Source organism: Mytilus californianus, unplaced genomic scaffold, assembly GCF_021869535.1.
Source record: "Mytilus californianus isolate M0D057914Y unplaced genomic scaffold, xbMytCali1.0.p SCAF_6, whole genome shotgun sequence".
Lineage (NCBI taxonomy): Eukaryota > Metazoa > Mollusca > Bivalvia > Mytilida > Mytilidae > Mytilus > Mytilus californianus.
Window position 1 is genome coordinate 70,332,067 of NW_026262712.1, and position 21,613 is coordinate 70,353,679.

The following is a 21,613-nucleotide window of genomic DNA, read 5'->3' on the forward strand; positions in this document are numbered from 1 at the left end:
CGGAAACACGGAAACGTGGAAACGAAAACACAAAAAACAAAAACACTAAATCGCAAAGTCGCGAAAGCGAAAACGTTAAAACGCCAAATCGAATTCATTCCGTGATTCGGCATTTTTCTTCGCTTTCGCGATTTCGCGTTTGGCAATCACTGCCAACTACTGTCAAACATCTCGTATCTTTGATATGATTGGATAGTGATTAACAATTTGGAGAGAAACTAACTGGATAGTATTATTTTCAAGTACAATTAATTGTTACAACGAGTATTTACGTATGTAAACTAATTAGTAATGATAACGGGTAGCCCTTGCCAGTTTATTACATTACAGGTGGGCTAAACGAAATGCCAACGCAATATGAATTGCATCTCTTTTGATATTTCGACCCTTTTTCTTTTTAAATTTTGTTCTTAAATCAAATGTATTTCAAAATTATTTTGATTTGTAGAATAATCAATTAATTATTAAATTTAAAAACATTAAAACAGTGCCAACTTTTTTAATTCATTTTTATTGGTTGTACAGTAAAAAAAAATACTGGGACTTCAATACAATGGCAAAATTACAAAAATCGCATTTAGCTCACTGAACTAGATAGAAAGGATACCCTATTAACAGTTATAGGACTGTTTTAATATTTGATCAAGAAATAAAGGATACCATAGATATAATGATATGAATGTTTCCGTATGAACTATATAAATGAAGGATACAACAGATACAATTAATTATCTTACCTCCTATACATTTCTAGTAATAAAATTGGTTAAAAGCGTCCGCGTGGAGACCGTGTATATTCCATATTAGGTTAGTAGGGAGGCGGGGCTTATTTCATACACGGTTAGTAGTGGTGTTACGTCCCTTTATAAAAACAAAACGGTACTGAGAAAATATCTTAACGGTTTCAACAGACGTAAAAATTGATGATGAAGATTGAAATAAATTCATAAAACACATTTAAACCTAACAAGTTGTTATTGTTGGCATCTGTTTTTGAAAGGATCAATGGAAGTAGTTTCTAAATGCTAACAGTATTGAAGACTTGCTCATTTTAATAGGTCACTAGTCTAAATTTCACACGATAAGATAGTCGGTAAGATAAATTCGTTACATAGCGTGCTAGTGACGTAATACGGTATATATGGGGTCAGTAAATTCCATATATACCGTATTAGGTCACTAGCACACTATGTAACTAATAATGCATGTTCCCTATATATGAACTAGAAATAAAGCATACCACATGCAGATACAATTAAATGCATGTTCCCTATAGCTATGAACTAGAAATAAAGCATACCACATGCAGATACAATTAAATGCATGTTCCCTATAATCTAGAAATAAAGCATACTACATGCAGATACTATTAAATGCATGTTCCCTATGAACTAGAAATAAAGAATACCCCATGCAGATACAATTAAATACATGTTTCCGTATGAACTAAAAATAAAGCATACCACATGCAGATACTATCATAGGACTGGTTCCTTGTGTTGTGAGATTGTCAAAATGTTCATGAAAATTTTATATGTTTGTTGTTTGCCAATCTGATTATAATTCTGATCCATATTAACTCGCATGCTCGTATATATATATATATATATATGAGTACTGTGGATTCATTTATATTTATTTTCGTGGGTATCAATTTTCGTGGATTGAGGAAAAATTACATTTTCGTGGATATTTGATTTCGTGGTTTTGGCAAAGTCTGCATACATTCCTATAGAAGATTTGTAATTCGTTGAACACTTGAATTCGTAGTTCTTGGGTAACCACGAAATCCACGAAAATTGGTATCCAACGAATAATAATGAATCCACAGTATAACGAAATCATAGAATTGGATTGGTTGTTTGCTTGAATCGCACAGATACACCTGTCCAGTTTAATAAAGTCACCGTAAAATGTAACATCAAACCTAAGCTGTAAAATTCGTTAAATCTTCATTTCAATGTTAATTTATAGACTGTATACTATCCTAAAAATAAATTCTTTTTTCACAGAGAAAAGGTAATTTTTTATTATGGTAATAAATTGAAACAGAAAAGTGCACATTTATAACAGATGACTATTTATAACATAGAGACATTAAACAGTCTGCATAAGCTGACGCAGTCTCATTTTTGACACGATGATATATCTTTTAATATCATCAATGCACTATTTTTACTTTTTTAAAGGCACAATGCATCTCGCATTCCATCCGAACAACATAAATCAAGTTGTCCCGAATAAATAAAACATGTACATGTATAAACTTTGATAAAATGGCAAATATTAGTAACTTTGTAATTTCCGTAGTGTTCAACCAATAGAAAACTTCGTGTGTCGACTTCGTCATGATCTCTTATTTTATAAAATGCCCCTTTACTAGTTTTAATTGAAAATAATTGACATCTTCTTGTGATATCATTGGTACTATATGACCCTCAAAGTGAATAATTGATAAGTTTCTTATAGCCGTCAGGTACTATGTACAGTATGACAGGATTTGGAAGTTTCCCGTCATACCTTTATTGTTTTCGTGCAATATTCAGCTTTCTATTTATACAAAAGTGTTGTCTTAGAATGCAGTTTGATATGTGAATCGAATAAAACCCAAAACACCATTCGATTTAGATTAGAAAGTTAATGAGCAAATTTTTGGAATAAAAAGTTAATGAAAAAGAAAATGACAATTATTTCACTTACTAATATTTGCGCTATAACATTAACATTAAAAGACCATTTACATACATTACAATAAAGTTATTTCGTTAACTGTGACATATATTATGGGATTAATCGTATTGGGATTACCTATCAAAAGGGACGGCTTTTACATAAATGAAGACGTATTCATCAAGACACAGTTCCATTATTTGTGTTTGGTCCTGTATTCTATTGTACTAATATATAACATTAGATGAATTTAGCTATTCTTTTAGGTCCCTGTTTGTTTTGTTCACACATTGTTGTCAATAGAATGAAATTATATGCGACTGTCATACAAGTGAGGGGTTTAGCTAGCTATAAGCCAGGTTTAATCCATTATTTTCTACATAAGGAAATGCCTGTACCAAGTCAGGAATATGACAGTTGTTTTCCATTCGTTTGATGTGTTCGAGCTTTTGATTTTGCCATTTGATAAGGGACTTTCCGTTTTGAAATTTCCTTGGAGTTTGGTATTTTTGTTATTTTACTTTTTTTTGAAAAAAATAGCTCGTATGGTTTCTACATATCTATATATCCCTGGTTTCAAAATTTTTGGCTTTTAGCGTTCCTGATGAATAGTAAATCAAGAAAAGCGCTTCGGACGCAATAAATGTATTGAATTAAATTGGATTAAAAAATTACAGACAGTCTACCCTCTCGGTCTTAATGATAATATCATGGAAATTGGTAATATATCAAGAACCGATTCTGTTAACATTTTGGATATAGTTTCTAAAACTGTTCGTAAAAACCGTTCTCATGGTCGTAGAAAAAATCGCAATCAAAGAAAATTTCGGACCAATCATACCAATATTTCGGACCTAATTTCTATTTCAAAAAACAACGGCAGACATTATCTGTTAACAAAGCTCTGTTCATTACCGGTTAATAAGTTAAATAAAATTTTAGAGGATTGCAACACAATTTCATATAGCAGTCCTAAGTATGAAATCGTTCAAATTATAATGGCATATTGTTATTCTAAACTGTTTCCCAAAATTGATCGCCCTGAAGATCATACAAAACAGTTTATTAAAATAAAGTATGTCAATAAAGGTTTTGATTTTGTAAATATTGCCGGTATTTTTAACGACCATTCTGTTAAAGAACAAATTCCGGGATATTTTGATAATACTGAGCTCCCTCTTATTTGTTATATTTACAAGAAATCTACCCGGAAATTTGTGTTTAATTATAGCCAATTGTGTAAAGATGTTAATATCAGTGAAAATACACCTACTTCATGTAACTGCAGTAATTCCGAATACATTTATGGACCCATTTCCCATGTTATAACAGGAGATCTTAACATCGTTCAAGACCGAGAGTTAAAATCATTCCTCAGTAAAGGACCTAAATATCGTCCCCCGTCAATTATTAATTGGAATGAGTGTCGTAATATCATCCACGACTCACTCCATACTTACTGTTTGAAATGGATAAAACGAGAAAAAGCTGACAAAAAATCTTTGGACTCTTTTTTTAATTCAGTAATGAACATAGTTGATTTACGTATTCAACATTTTAAAGAACATTTTACTCTTAACAATAACCACAATAAACCTATTTCTCGTATCAAACATAAACTAAAAGAACTAGCCAAGGAATTTGTTTTTGTCCCGGCCGATAAAGCTGCTAATAATATTATTATTGTTTGACGTAAATTTTACATTGAGGTTCTGAAAAAAGAAATCACCAATTCACCAACATTCCAACTGACTCCATTTTCAGAAAACGACATCTGTCACAAACATAAACTTTTAGCTACCGCTTTACAAGCAGAACCAAATACAATGAAAGTCCCAACTATGTATTGGCTTCCGAAGCTACACAAAACACCTTACAAATATAGATTCATTTCGTCTTCAAGCCATTGTTCCACTACTAAATTGTCTATTCTTCTTACCAGTACACTAGGTACAATCAAAAACCTGATAATAAATTGTTCAAATAAGGCCTTCGAAAATAGTGGAATTAATTACTTTTGGAGTGTCAAGAACTCGTTGGAAGTACTTGATAAATTACATGCATATATTGGTGATTTTGAATCTGTTCAAAGTTTTGATTTTTCTACCCTATATACCACATTGCCTCACATTCTCATTAAGAAAAAATTCACACACCTAATTAAATGGGCATTTAAAAAGTCAGAATGTGAATATATATGTTCAAACTCTTTTAGGTCATTTTTTAGTAGCAATAAACAAAAAAACTATGTCAGTTGGACATGCTTTGATACTATTTATGCCCTTGAATTTTTATTAGATAACATTTTTGTTCGCTTTGGAGATTCCGTATATCGTCAGGTTATCGGAATTCCAATGGGGACTAACTGTGCACCACTTATTGCGGACCTTTTTTTGTATTACTATGAGTTACAATTTATGACAAAAATCAGCAAAGACCCATCGAAACAACATCTGATACACAAATTTAATAATACTTTTAGATATTTGGATGATATTTTGGCTCTCAATAATGACGACTTCAGTATGTATACTAAAGAAATTTATCCTGTTGAACTTACTTTAAATAAAGGTAATACTAACAATGACCACTGCCCTTTCCTCGATCTTGATATCTATATCATTAATGGAAAGCTTAATACTACAATATATGATAAAAGAGATGATTTTTCATTTCCTATCGTTAATTATCCATTTTTAGATGGTGATGTTCCCTTGTCACCATCTTACGGTGTTTATATATCTCAACTTGTACGATTCGCTCGTGTATGTAACAATGTTTTAGATTTTAACGAGAGAAATTTATGTTTTACTGAAAAATTATTACACCAGGGTTTTCGATATCACAAACTAGTCAAAACATTTACTAAATTTTATCATCGGTATAAGGACATCATTCGTAAATATAGCTCAACATGCAGACTTCTTATACGTTCAGGTATTTCACATCCAATTTTTTATGGAAATATTCTTTATAAAGCACAAAAATGTCAGTATTCACCTCTGAAGCTAACAAAACCTTTAAATAGACTTATTAAGAAGGGATATAGTTACGATACTGTTGTCAGGTCATTAAAGATTGCATATTTTGGAGTTAATATTGATTCACTTATAGGGTCTTTGCATCGGCACTAAACACATTTATTTAAAAACCAGTTGTTGGCATGACACGGGTTATGTTCTTCTCATATATGTTATGATGGTATGATACTAAACCCCTAACGGGAAGGATTGTGCCTGATATTCATATGATGAAGACATAATCTTTCAATCAGTTTAATTGAAGTCTGGAGCTGGCATGTCAGTTAACTGCTAGTAGTCTGTTGTTATTTATGTATTATTGTCATTTTGTTTATTTTCTTTGGTTACATCTTCTGACATCAGACTCGGACTTCTCTTGAACTGAATTTTAATGTGCGTATTGTTATGCGTTTACTTTTCTACATTGGCTAGATGTATAGGGGGAGGGTTGAGATCTCATAAACATGTTTAACCCCGCCGCATTTTTGCGCCTGTCCCAAGTCAGGAGCCTCTAGCCTTTGTTAGTCTTGTATTATTTTTAATTTTAGTTTCTTGTGTACAATTTGGAGTTTAGTATGGCGTTCATTATTACTGAACTAGTATATATATTTGTTTAGGGGCCAGCTGAAGGACGCCTCCGGGTGCGGGAATTTCTCGCTGCATTGAAGACCTGTTGGTGAGCTTCTGCTGTTGTCTGTTCTATGGTCGGGTTGTTGTCTCTTTGACACATTCCCCATTTCCATTCTCAATTTTACAAAATGTTATTTCCTTAAATCAGTGTCAGTACGCATGAATAATAGGCCAAACTGATTTAAGATTTTCCTAGATTTTAACCTTATAACTCAAAATTACGACATGAAAAGAATCAATCAATCAAATCAACCAATCTAGATTGAAAAAGTCTAAACGTGCTGGACTTTCTATATCGATGACATATTTGTTTAGTTTGTGTATAGATATTCGCTAATACAGTCGGTATCTAATCTTGACGTTGTACTAATTGTGTGATACTTCTAGCCGACGTATTCTTGTATTCACATGAAGAAAAGTTGCAACAATACTTTCTAAAACTAAGAAAAAATCATTTAGCAAATTCATTAAAAGTCACTTCTTTGACAATGCTACTATTTCAATTTTCCCATTGTTACTTCACGTTCTTGGGTAATGACTAACTTATTTGTCACACCCTAACTTGGTTAATGCAATATGACAGATTGTGTTCTCATTATGAATGTGGTACACAGAGATATAATCCAATCAAGTAAGGTGGTTATAAGGAACGACTGAAATTTTCACGTCACAAGAAACAAATGGGACATTAGTAGAAGAAAACCCGTCAACACCGTGCAACAAACGAAAGACGTTAAAAATAAAAAGATGTGGTATCATTGCCAAGGAGACAACTCTCCACTAGAGACCAAATGACGTAGAAGGTTAGCAACTAAAGGCCACGGCAGGGCCTTTATCAATAATCAAAACCCATATCGCATAGGAAGCTATAAAAGGATCCAGAAATGACAAATGAAAAACAATTCCAACGAGAAAAACTAACGGCCTGAATTATGTAAAAACAATTAACGAAAAACAAATATTATAAACAGCAACAGACGACAACCACGTACTTGGGACAGGCACATAAAGAATGTGACTGTGTTAAACATGCTTCCGGGCGCGCCAACCCTCCCCTAATCTGGGACAGTGGTGTAACAGCACACATGAGAACAATCTATTAAATCAGTTGAAAAGGGCGTAACTCATCAAATGGATACAAAGCACATAAACAACTAACAAAATCACAAAAGACACAAAGTACAGATCTGATAGTACTCACTGTTACTGAAAGCTAGTTCAAAGCAAAAACAAAAAAAAAAAACAAAAAAAAAAACTAATAAAAAAATATTTTATCTAAGATTAAAGTACATATAACTGAACATAAACATATATACTGAGCAACATGGACCCCACTAAAACTGAGGTTGATCTCAGGTGTTCCGGAAGGTAAGATCCTGCTCAACTAGCGGCACCAGTCATGTTACTGATGGTAAGTATAAATTCGGTAACAAGGCCTTAAGTTCTACGTTCGTCACCATCCATTGGTTTCATTGTCTTAGCTAACCAAGCACATTTAAAATCAGTCATAGATTCAAAATGTCTACTATTTTCCATTTGCGAATACAGGTTCAGACTTTGATACAGCCTACATGATATGACTTTGAATTTATAACGGATGATGCATGCATAACACGAAATGCTTACACTGTCGACGCAATCCCATGGTTATTAATCATTGTCTAGATTTGCAGAAGTTTTTTTCTTCTTCTAGTTTTGTGTTTTTAGAATTGAGATTGCAGTTGATTGATTGATGATGGTTTAACATGGCTATGTGCAGTTGGTGGCATACCATTATATGTAATGATGATGTAATCACTTGTTAAATATATAATTATCATGTGATTATGATCTTCCATTTCGCCGGTTTTACAACACCCTCTGGCAGACTTGATAGATAAGTTAGACATTCTGCTTAGAAGGAAATCCGTGTATTTATTTTCCCTTTTGAATGCTCAGATATTTTGCTCTGAGTGTACCTACTGAGGGTTAATCAAGAAATGCCTTTTGAATGTAACAATGCTTATATCTTTCCATCTGACAGCATTTACAATGGACTCGATTATATATCGATTACATGATGATTGTAATGTTAAGTGAAATTTAGAACTATAATACCACAAAATTGTTCAGTAATGGTGTGCTAATGTATTTGATAAGATAATATAAGTTACTTGCAGCATCTTTACTGACATTTTAACCCTTCTATGGCAGTTGTCGATACACTTTATCAATAAGCTTTGACTAGGGAATTGAAAGTTTATTATGCATATACATCTGACAACCTTTATATGTCAAAGATTTTAAAACAATTCTTATACAATAATTTAATGTAGATATACAACAAGTCATAAAGACCTAAATGCACTATATCAACTTAACAAAAGTTAGTAATAAGTAATAAGTAAACAGACGTGGGGTAAAGAATGTCCTAATTAAAACATGTCTAGAACTTTTCATCTACTGATACAATAACATTTTCATTTCTACGGCAAAAGTTTGGAAGTACGGCCTGTTTAGCTATCGCAATAGCGTCATACAAATCAATGAATATACAGTCTGCTGGGATTGTTTCCAATACACCGGCATGTCGCATGGTTTTCTGAATGTCGGGAGAACAACTGGAAAGAAAAAGTTTAATATTCACATTTCCATATTCTGATGATATTTGTCCGAGCATTTTGGCACCGGTTAGATCAATGTAATTGACTGTAGAAAAATCAACAACGACATGGTGCACTTTGCGCATGCTCTCATATTTTCTTTCGGTGATATACTCCTGGCCGTCGTCAGGATCAGTCATTTCCGGTTCAAAGGTAAGGTTTGAAATAGTTGATGACAGACTTACGGCTTCACTCTCTTGACGGGATATCCCATCTTGGCCGTACGTGTTCCTTGATACAGTACTAATACTTCTATTCATTCCATATCCAACCGAGATAGCCGGGATGTCACTAGTAATTGTAACACAATTTTGATCTGTAACTTTAATATTTTGAAGTGATGTCTTTTTAATTTTTTCATCCTCAGAGAGTCCGTTTTGAACAGTTTCAGGTTTATCTTTTTGTAAACCTTCAGCTTTTTTCACTTGTTTTCGTATTTTATTCTCTTGCTTTTTAATGTATTTCAGAAGTTTGCGAGGATTGACTGTTTGTCGGTACAGTTTATTTCTAAATATTTCTGCGTTAGCATAGTACAAATTAGACTGGAATCTAAATATCTTTATTCCACTAGTTCCCACTGTTCCCTGGTATTTCTTATGTTCCACCATTATTTTGCTTTCAATCGTTCTATCTAGTTTAAAGCCATTGGCTAATTGTGTCTGAACAACAACAGTTAATAAAGAAACACCTATGCCAACTAACATACCGAAGGTAAAGTCTAAAAGTAGAGAGGCAACGAATGTACAAAGCCATATAATCAACTCAAATTTATTGATTCTAAAGTACTTTCTGACATCGAAAATTTGAAGCAGCAGTCCTTTCATTGCAACCATCATTATTGCAGAAAGTGTTACAATTGGCATATATTGAAAAACGAATCTACTGATAATTGTTATAACTAGCATAAACAAACTTATATAAATACCAGCGAAAGTAGTTTTGGTGTTCATTAATGACAATACCATTGACCTCCGAGGAGAAACAGATACAGGTATACAATGGAAGAACGATCCAACAAAATTGCATATTCCGTGAGCAAATGATTCCTGGTTGTAATTCACCACGTAGTTATGTTTCTTTGCAAACATTCTAGACAACGTTGTATTGTTTGCATACATGAAGATGGCTAGAACAAAACTGTCTAATAAGTACGTTTGACAACCAGACAAATTGGGAATGGCAGGCTGAGGTATCACACCTGAGATATGTCCTACAATTGTTACTTCCCTGTGTAAGGCAGTCGTTGCCGAAATGACCACAGCTAAGATAACTACCAGTAATTCAGCCGGAATTGGTATTCTTAATCTTGACTTGAACTTTTTATTTACAAATTCCTTGACGAATAACAACACAATAATTGTAACTACAGCGGTCAGAAGTGTGAGTCCTTTAATGTATGTTAAATTGTTAATAATATCCTTAAATATATGAATGATTTTAAAGACACCTCCATGCGTTTTTATTTTTATGCCAAGAATTAATGGTAATTGAGATATTATAATATGAACAGCAGCTGCAGATGTAAAAGCCTTCATAAAAGGTTCCGAAAGTAAGTGAGAAATAAAAGTTATTCTAAGAATGCCAAATATAAGTAAAGAAATTCCACATAGTAATCCAATATTTAAAGCAACATTTTCTTTGTAGTTCATTAACTCGGAATGTCTTACCAATCCAGAACTTATAGATGAATTCAAAGTAACCGTGCTTTCATATTTCGCAACTTCTCGATCCACAATGCTTCCAGTGAACATACACACCACGGCACTGGTTCCTAACGATGCATGGATCGATGTTCCAAATACTGCATACAACATAACAGGCCAGAAAGATGTGTACAGACCGTTCTCTACTTTAACCGATGCTAACAATGCGAAAGCCAACGCATGCGGTATTTGAAAAAGTCCAACAGTAATTCCCGCTAAGATATCATTCACAAATTTTTCCCGGAAATTATAATATCTCAGCGTTCTTACAATAGGAAACACTGGGGAGATTCTTCTCAAGAGACTGTCTGTTGAGCATTTAAGATTCTCCTTCAGTTTGTCATTGAAATGTAGTTTTCCTTCTGGTTTCCGGTAAAGTTTATCAAATGACTCTTGTGTCACTGGTTCCCTTTCAATATGAACAAAGTTATCTTCCATTTTTCTAAGGTCCAAATGTTCTTCTGTGCAGAACAATTATGGTCAGTCGAGGTGATTTGTTGATCAATATACTAGTAATAGGTATTATTTACGGCCAAGTTTATATTTGTTTATTGTCAAATTTGTCACCTCTGAATACATGTGTTTATTTATTTGCCACCAGGTGCGCTTATTTCCCATAAATATAGGCAGAAAAAATCCACACACTAGCTGTAAATGATCATGCTTTGAAACATAGTTAAAACTACCTTACATAGCTTCAGTTATCCCCATAGGCGAAAAACAGAAAATTCCGATTTTGTTTTAGGAAATATGTCTTTTTTTTTAAAACTTCCTGATCAATAATGCCTCACTACTGTCAATCTAATATATCACTTTGCTTTTTTAATAGTCCACTCAGGAAAAAATGTCCTTGTAAAATAGATTACAATGCATTCTGTCACGAAATAAACAAATGAAAACATGCGCAAAAAGGATAGGTAAAAACTAACGTCAGAAAAATATAAAACAAACAAAAAGCACAACATGACGATTCAGCTCCAGGGATTGAGAGATATATTGAAAGGAAAATATTTGTATCAAAAGGTATTATGTAACTCAGTAAATCAAAACACTATCTTCAGTAGTATGTTGCACTGATAGAAAGACTGTTATCATTAATTTAATTGGCGGAAATCATGCATAAAAACACGGTTATTAAGCAGAAAATTACACGATTGGAGAATACAGCACTTGCAAGTTTTCCAGTTTTGTTTGTTGATGAAATAACTGTATAACTATTCTCTTCTAACACCCCCTATCTCTACGTCAACTGTGATTTTTTTCATTTGATAAGTTGTTGATTTGGTTATTTCGTGGAATGATACATATAACTTTACATATAAATCTTAATAATTTAATTTTGGATGTAAAACGTCTTCTGAAAGCTGAAAGTTTTTTTGTCTATCAGCTCATAGACATAATTTTGTCTTGTGACCGTGACGTCATCAACGTTTTTTCATGGTTTACTCCCTAAAAATGGAATTTATAATTAAATTATAAGGAATGACTTTAATATTTTTTTGTCTATTGGAAATAACCTCAAAAATGTGGTGCACACTTTTAAATAACCCGCTACGCTGGTTATTCAGTGTGCACCACATTTTTATTTTATTTCTTCATAGACAGAAAAAATATTAGTCATTTCTTAAATAAACTATTTCTTCAAAATATATAAATGTTAAATCTTATATATCTGAAAGTAGAAAATTTGCAAGAAAACACTTAAAAATTCCAATATATCTGATAAAACCAGGCAAAATAAAATTAATAACCAACCGAACGCGTGGAAAACAACTGTCATATTCCTGACTTAGTATAGGCATTTTCCGAAGAAATGGCGAGTTAAACATGGTTTTCTAGCTAGCGTATCCTCCCACTTGTATGACAATTATGTATAGTTCCGTTGTATTGACAAATTTGTGTGAGCAACTCAAACAGACATAATAGGTTAATGTGACAATAATTGGGATCCAGCATCCAAACCTGTGTAAACATACATTTCACAAAAGTCAGGGTATAGAGAAGTCTGATTTCTTAAATCTGCGAATATAATGCTTCTAGAAAAAAAAATTATTTTAAAGTATAGAACCATTTATTTGGCCGGGTATGAAAGAACAGAAAGTAGTACATATTTAACAAAATAGTTCCCACACATAGCTGTAACTTTGTTAATAAGTAAACTATTTGGGTAATTTTGGTATGAAATAAAAGCTTATAGACTTGGGATCACGGTAGAGCCATTTTTTGAAAGTTTGTTATGAATGATAATAAAAAAATATAAGAAATTAAAATAGGAGGGCATATTCAGAAGAACATGTTTCTGTACTACCAAACTTACGGGAACCAGTGCGCTCTAATATGCAAATAAAGGTATGTTGAAATTTTCAGCACAAGTCAGGATAAGGTATAGTTTTGACATGAAATGACTGTCACTACTTTATTTGAATTGAAGACAAAATAACTATGAATGCTTAAAATTGCAGAATTCAACATAGAAAGCAAATTGGCTATATTATTGGTTTTATCCCTTATGATACATCATGCACGACCACAGTTTCGGATATTCAAATTGTGATACATTTACCAAGACGTTGCTTCGTTTAGAACAAAATTAGAAAAATCTCAGCTTTAGGGTGTGGTTGATAAAGCAAGTGTAATCTACCATGTTAAGAACAGGGCCAGTGAAACAATTTTAATCTTACGCCGTTTAAAATATAGCATGTAAAGCAAGTTTAATCTTATCATACTAAGAATAGGGCCTGCGAAACAAGTTTTATCTTCTTACCATGTTTAGAGTTGGATCTTTCAAACAAACTTATTCTTACCATGTTTAGAATAGGGCCTTTAAAACAAGTTCATTCTAAATACGTTAAAAGTATGGAAAGCAAAGCAAGTCTTATTTTACCATGTTTAGAGTAGGGTCTGTAAAACAAGGTTTAAAGTATGGCATGTAAAGCCAGTTAAACATTACCATGTTTCTATTAGGGCATGCATAACAAGTTTTATCTTCTTACCATGTTCAGTACGATCTTACCACTTTTAAAGTATTCTAAGTAAATCAAGTTTAAAGTTACCATGTTACCATGTTACCATGGTAGCAGTAGTGTCTGTAAAACAAGTTTAATCTCAAGATGTTTGTGCTGTCAGATATCTTTCTGTTTCTAATGTAATGTTGTGACCTTAATATTCTGATACTGGTCAGGGTATGAGTACTCACAAGAGTTGATACACTTAAAAGCCTCGCCTGTTGTAGTATTTGACTAATATTAAAGGCCAATAAAACTGATACCAAATGATACATGTCAGCTGCATATTTACTCCTTAAAATGAATCACACATACAATATCGTGCTAATATTACGTCAATACAATATTGTATATATAGATATCTTTATATCAGACAGATGCATATGTCAAACAGCAAATTCATATATTATTGTTTACTGACCTGTGGTTGTTTATCCATTTGTTAACAAGAAAGAAAACAAAAAAGGTCGACACACCTGCATATTTGATTATGACTAAATAAAACTGAGTTGAAAACTGGAGGTCAAGGTCAAACTACAATTTCTGCACTCAGATTTTACATTGAAATCACATAAGATAAAATTTTAAAAAATGGAAGGAAACATTGGAATTTTTCCTATTTTTATCGAGTTCCCTTGAAAAAAGAAAATAAATTCAAGACCCCCTTCCAAAGATATAAAATTTTCCAACCCCTAAATTCTAAATATTTTAGTTCAATACTTTTTTTTCATTACAAAAGAATAAAGGTATACAATTTCTATTTCTATTATTATTATTCAATAAATCAGTAGTGGATCTAGAGCTTCAAGTGGGTTATTTGTTTGTGACTTCAAGGAACTTTATTTGGATATGCCTGTTATGGTCTCATTGACATTTACAACAACTTCATTCGATTTTAACTTAGATAAAAATATTCTTCTGGAAGAACATGTTAAAACTTCTGATTCGGGATCTTAAACATTGAACCGAGCGGAGCGAATAAAAAAAAAGATTTCTTTCGTGCCATAAAATTACATTTGTTTTTATTGGTGGGAGAAGCATAAGTTGTGGATGCCATGATTACGCATATCCAGGGTCATAAATTATTCATGTAAAGACATGTTAAAAATACCACGCTTGACTCCCAGATATTTTCTTAAACCATTGATATATATGCTCAATCACGAGTTTTACGATTAATCATGTAAGGACACAGCTATTAGAATTATAAGTGTTTATATTGTATGAAAAGGAGTATAATCAGAAAAACATCAAAAAAACCTGTAAAAACTAGGACATCAAACCATCAATCCCTGAAAGGAAGGTATTGACTTACATGAAACAAATATTGAAATGAAGTTTAAATTGATGAAACAAGAGATATAGAAATGACATCTGATTCAAGTGTAAGACACTCCTGCTGAATAATCAGTCAATCTGATACTGATTTAGTCTATTCATCAAATTAGCAATAATATTTGCATGTTTGAAATACAGAATAGCTAGTTTAAACATATTTTAGTGTCTAAATAAACAATAGGATTGGATACAAGTTATAACAACTTAACATAATCCTCTCCAAATAAGTACAATATACAAATTTCAAGATAACAGCAATTATATAATTCAGTACAATATGAAAAAATATATACAATAAATATATTATGTTTAAACAGTAACAGTTGGGTACGAGTACATTTAAGATACAGCAATAATAATCAAAGAATCGTTTTGTATGGCGTATATAACTATGTTTATTTCTGAAAAGGATTGTGTTTTGTTCAACACTCATTTCGTCTGTTTCAAATAAAATATGTTCTATGGAAATAGCAACTAAGTGTTTGATATTTTTAAAGAGCTGATTTCTAAAATTTATGTAGAGTGGACATTCTAAGAAAAAAATATTCGAATCTTCTAATGGACACCCACATTCACAACTTGGGTCATTTACTAAATTAACTCTGTATAAATCTGCTTTTAAAGGACTACATCTGTGTGGTAATTTTTTATGCAATATATTTTCCATCCTATTTCCAATAAGGTGATAAGATGAAATATCAGAATAGCACTAATCTATCTTGTAAAAATGTTAAAAAAAAATTTGGATGCCCCCCATTTGAAGTATTAAAAATTTGGATGCCCCCCATTTGAAGTATTAAAAATTTGGATGCCCCCTGTCCATTCGTAAAATTTCAAGCCCCTTATTTTCATACACCTCCCCCTTTCAAATGACTAGTCCCTTATGGGCAAAATCATTACAATGATAAGTATACTAAACTTACAATATAGATAATAAAAAGAATAAACAGCTCAAACATGGAATATGATATGAGTTAATAATATATATGGACTATAAACAATATTTCTTACATAGGTTTTATTTAAACAAGGTCTTAATGCAAAAATGAGGTCAAAATAAAGTGAACCATGTCAGACGGGAATGTAGACATAATGTGAGGTATATATGTACAATGATTATATCGACCAAATGATTGATTTACCACTTATAGTAACTGTAAAATTTAACCGATTCACAGGAACTATATGTAAACCTATACATATAATATGTATACTGAGTGTCAACAGAAACGCAACATGTACATGTATTTTCCATTGAATAAAAATTCAAACCACATATCTTCATTGGAAGTTGACCAATCGATGTAAGATATTGCCGATTTCTTTGGATATGCAGACATAACATTTCTAACATTTCTAGACCGTTCCGATTTTGAAATCTTTAAAACGATCACAAATTTTTAATTAAAAAAACCGTTGAATTAAGCACTTTGGTTGATAAATACACAGGCATTTGTCTCTGAAAAGTTATATTAAGGTATAAGAAAAAAAAGATCAGAGACAAGTACCTGTGATAAGGAACCGCTCTCGCAAAAGCAATGTAGCTTAACAATTAATTATCCAGCACATTTGGTCCAGCGTGTTTATAATAATCGAAATCCAATGAATATTTACCCCTGAGAGACTAATAGAAAATTTTGGGACTGAAAAAAAATCAACTTAGTGCGTAACTAACTCCTTTGAGTGGTGTTAAGTCAAACATTAAAAGAACTATTTAGTATTGTAACACAATAAGAAGAACATAAGACAAGAGGAATTGAAACATGATGGTTGAGTTTTTTATTATTGGAAATATTCACGCGTTAATTATTCTACAAACCAAATTATAGTAAACTTAAAAACTATAATAACTCACAAAATTAACCGAATAACGAACATGTTCGGCTTTTTGATTTTGCCATTCTATAAGGGACTTTCTGTTTTGAATTTCCCTTGGTGTTCGCTAATTTTGTTATTTTACTATTTTTTTGTATAACGTGAATCAATGAATCACTGAATGAGGCCAAGATTATGGGGTTATAATCTCAAACATTGCATATTGGTTATATGTTTGTTATGTTTTACTAAGCGTCTTAATGTCTGATAGTTTAAAATGGTTTTATGACATTTTCTCGACTGTACTTCATACTGTTCACTTATTCTGTACATGTGATCTACGACTTTCGACTTCAACTTTGGATAGAAAATTCAACCTTAAGGAACACAGGCATTTGTCTCTGAAAAGTTATATTAAGGTATATTAGAAAAAAAATTTTCAGAGACAAGTGCCTGTGATAGGGAACCGCTCTCGCAAAAGTGATGTAGCTTAACAATTATTTATCCAGCACATTTGGTCATTTTTTCCCCTAATTTTTATACAAATGATGTATTATGATATTAACAAACAGATAAAAAAAACCTTCCCAAAACAACTCAGCATCACGATTATCTATGTGCTTTAGAAACCGCAAACCAAACATCCTATCAACTGCCATAAATCGAAATGTACCTTCTAATTATATCAGTTTCCATTATTGTTTGAAAGATGGTAGTTTCTCTGCAGCCAGATTATTCAACTGTAAAGCATGCGGATATCCACAAATATTCCCGAGCAATACCAGACAATGACAAACCTGTTCAAAGTTGTCTTCCAGTAGTACTGTTCTGTCATCAGTGAACGGTGGAGCTTTTTAGCTCTCTTTGAAAAACTCGAAGCCTAATATATTCTGTAATAAGAAATTAACCTAAAAGTGTTCGTCAATATGTAAGACAAACAGGACGTTTTTTTTTCTTCAAACGAACATAAGAACACCTTTATCACTTTGAAAATTCCAGCCATCCGAAACCCTCCAGAATTAACCAGATCAATAACATAAAAGAATTGAAGCTTTTCAGAAATACCATACGAAAGTTCTCAGGAATGAAATTATAAATGCATCTATACGTGTGCTCCACTGATAGCCAAATAGTAGACAATCATATCATAACCATATCTCAGAGTAAGGTCTCTTCTGAACAATTGAAACTAGTCCCTCCTATGTATATGCTATCTAAAATACATTAAAAAAATCCCGTCAGATATCGCTTCATCTAAGCTTCTATATTAAGTTTTAGATACAACTGATTATTCTGTCCTTTATCCAGTTTTACATATTTCATATAAAGAACTTATTATTGATATTGTGATAAAGCATATGAAATAATTAAATTTATTATTTTTGGGGTTAAAACACTCTTTGGATGTATTAGATAAATTGCGTACTTTTGATTCTTTTGACACTTATGACTTTTCGACTTGACTCTCTACTGCATACTTCTACACAATCATATCTACCAGAAGTTTGCTTATTTAATAAAACAGTCCTTTGAAAGATTTGAATGCAAGTTTATTTGCTGCAATTCCTGTAAATTCTGTGTCTGTAATGAAAACGGTAAATATGCTGGATACACTTACTAGAACTGTGATGAGACGATGAAGGCTGTAAATTTTTTATATATACGTTTCTGCAATTAATTTTATCAACAGGTTGTAGGTATTCCTATGGCACAAACTGTGTCCCTTTAATAGCAGAAATGGTCCTGTGTGGTTAAAAATTAGATAACAATTACAGTTTCCTTGATGATATTTTTGCTTCAAAGATCAAGAATTTTCTTATTATGCTTCGGAAATTTACCAAAAAGGAACTGCTATCAATAAATCTAATATAAGCAAGTATTAGTGTCTTTTTATAGATTTTGATACATGTAATTCAGTTTCACACGGGAATCTCTATACTAAAATGTACGACACACAATTTTTCGTTTCTCATTCTTAATTTTCCCTTTTTTGGACGGCGATGTTCCTCTGGTCGCTTCTAAGGGTGTGTATATTACCCAACACGTTGGCTATGTCCGTGTCTGTATTCACATTTTAGATTCCAAAGAACGTAGTCATTGTATAACTGGTAAATTATTAAGTCAGGGATTTTAGTACCACAAATTACATTAACCCTCTTGCTGCCGGTAGTTTTAAATGGTTGCATTTCGTGTGCCATAAAAATACGTCAGCTGGACGTCTGTGACATCACATGCCAAACAATGACGTCATTAGATATATGACATCACGCCCTAATGACGTTACATTGAACACCCATTGAAGAAAAACATAACGCTGTTTAATCTTCGATATTTAATTTGAATAATGATGAGAAGCTTGCATAAATAAAAACATATATGTGTCCCTCCGGCAACAAGAGGGTTAACCCTCTTAATGCGGACCGATATTTCAAAACACTGTCCAGAAACAGGATAATTTCAGTATTGAATAACATAAACAGTATATTTTTATGAAATCTTGCTTAACAGCATGTTACCTTGCATAATTGATGATTTACTAAGAAAAAAAGCCAAGACGTTATTTCTTTAAAAAAAATAACGTTATTTACATGACATCACATTACGTCATAATGGTGTTCACTTCACGTCCTAGGAAGTTTCGCGCTTTTCAAGCACTTTGACTGATTAGAAGAAAACGTTCAGTTTTTGAAATCCTGCACCATGATACGAAATTTCAAATCAGTTTTACATATTAGTATGTTTGGTGGGTTATTTATAACATATATTTCTTTTGTTATAATTGATTGAATGGCGTTATCTGTGTACAAGAACATATATTTAATAGCATATATGACGTAATTTTACCATAATTTAAGTCGTCGGTTTTTAATATTTCATTTAAATCATAAATCATTTAACATGCATATTATGCATCTTATTGATACTATACATCTTGTAATAGTGCCATTTTACACTGTTAAAATAGTTTCACTTATACAAAAGTAAAGGAGATGCGGGACTATCATTCACAATGAGACTAAGGCCACCATAGAAAATGTTGTCATAAACGGTAGATATCTCTTGAAGACTAACGTTTAAATCGGTGATAGTGCTGTCTTTTATAATAGTTATACTAAAACAACAGACCGAAGGAATAGACAAAGACCAAGTCCTATACAGACAGTAATGAAAAAAATAGAATTATCCATACGAAAAAAAAAAAAGAATCACGATGTTTTACTATTATATCATCCGTATGACAAAATATAATAAAATATGATGGATACAGCAATTGTAAACAAATTACTGAGGTTTTGTTTTCATTCATGCATTTTTTGAATGTTAATATTATGTATAGTCATATATCAGGAGTGAAATCATGCATTTACAAAGACTAAAGTGATTTTGAAAAAAGGTCAGTTGCACAACCTGAACATTGATTCGTGATAGTTCTTCGGATTTGCTTGCTTTCAAATTTTGGAGACCTAAATAAATGTTTTACATCATTATTCCCTGTTGGGTTTCTGAATGTTGACTCCATTTAAATGAGACCAACAAATTCATTATCGAAATGTCATCGCTCGCCCATCAACGCACAGAAAATTACATTTTTTAAAAGTTTTTATGGTCTAAATTTTTTCTCGCAATTGAAAACAGAAGTTTGTAGGATAGCATTTGAAATACACCTCCCTCTAACCAAATTTCCGTATCGCTTACTAACACATATCGTGATTTCTGAGGGAAAAGTAATAGGAAATAAAAATTTCGCTCGCTCGCTTAAAAAAAATGCTGTATAACACGCACAAAAAAAAAACAAAAAAAAAAACTGCTGACTGTAGATAAAGGGCAAAGAACTTAAGCATTTTTCATCGGTCATAATGTAATTATTCTTTTCAATGATTGCTTTTACAGAGTTGTATAGCTGAGCAAGAAAGGAAAGATACCAAGCGGTTATTCAAGAACCAAAACATTGCCAAACAAAAAACGACGAAAAGACAAACAACAGTTACAAAACACTGCATAGAAAACGAACGAGGAGGCAACGCGAACCCAAACAAAACATTAAATGGCGATAAACTCGGATGCTCTGGGAGCACTATACCTGGTCTATAATGTTACTGATATAGAAGAGGTAACCAACTTCTACATTTCATAAGGGATGAAGTGGTAGTATAATAATCATCAAATTTATAAATCTAAAAATTCTTTCTTCCATGATGTTTCCTATATTTTTTTTATGTTACTATAGAACTTTCTCTTTCCTGTCTTGGTATTGTTGGTCATGCATAGTAAGTTAAAAACTTAAAGATATGAGTTTCGTTTTATAATCTTAAAAGCATTATCAAGGATAACGATTGATTTTTCTCAGAAAATGTCATGTTCAATGTAAGTATGGATGAAATATTTGCACCTGAAAACTAATTTAATACATAGGTTTTGTGTTTTTAGTATATATCCTAACAGTCATACAACTCTGTTTAATTAAGCAATGATTGAAAAGAAGAGTTGCATTATGACCTGAAGAATGCTTAAATTCTTTGCCCCTTATCCACAGTCAATTTTTTCGGGTGTTATATAGCATTTTCAAAACAATGAAATCATTATTCATATATTTTCAAAATATGTGTCTTGTCATGACTCGACGATGAACCACATCGGTACTGTATTTATATCACATAAGTGTATAAGTATCAATGTAAATCTTTTTTTGCATTTTGCAATTAAATAACACCTTATACTATGTTAACATTTGAGACTAGTATACTGGTTTTTTTCTTCTCTTATCCTGCTGATAATGAATACGATGCTTC

The 21,613-nt window shown here is 32.1% G+C and overlaps 1 protein-coding gene across 1 annotated transcript; it reads right to left on the reverse strand.

The window, feature by feature from the left end:
• Positions 1-8,545: 8,545 nt before the first annotated feature.
• LOC127704976 (prestin-like) lies at positions 8,546-10,442 on the reverse strand. Its single transcript, XM_052209221.1, has one exon. The coding sequence runs from the start codon at positions 10,078-10,080 to the stop codon at positions 8,746-8,748; it is 1,335 nt and encodes a 444-aa protein (XP_052065181.1). The 5' UTR covers positions 10,081-10,442; the 3' UTR covers positions 8,546-8,745.
• Positions 10,443-21,613: the final 11,171 nt, after the last annotated feature.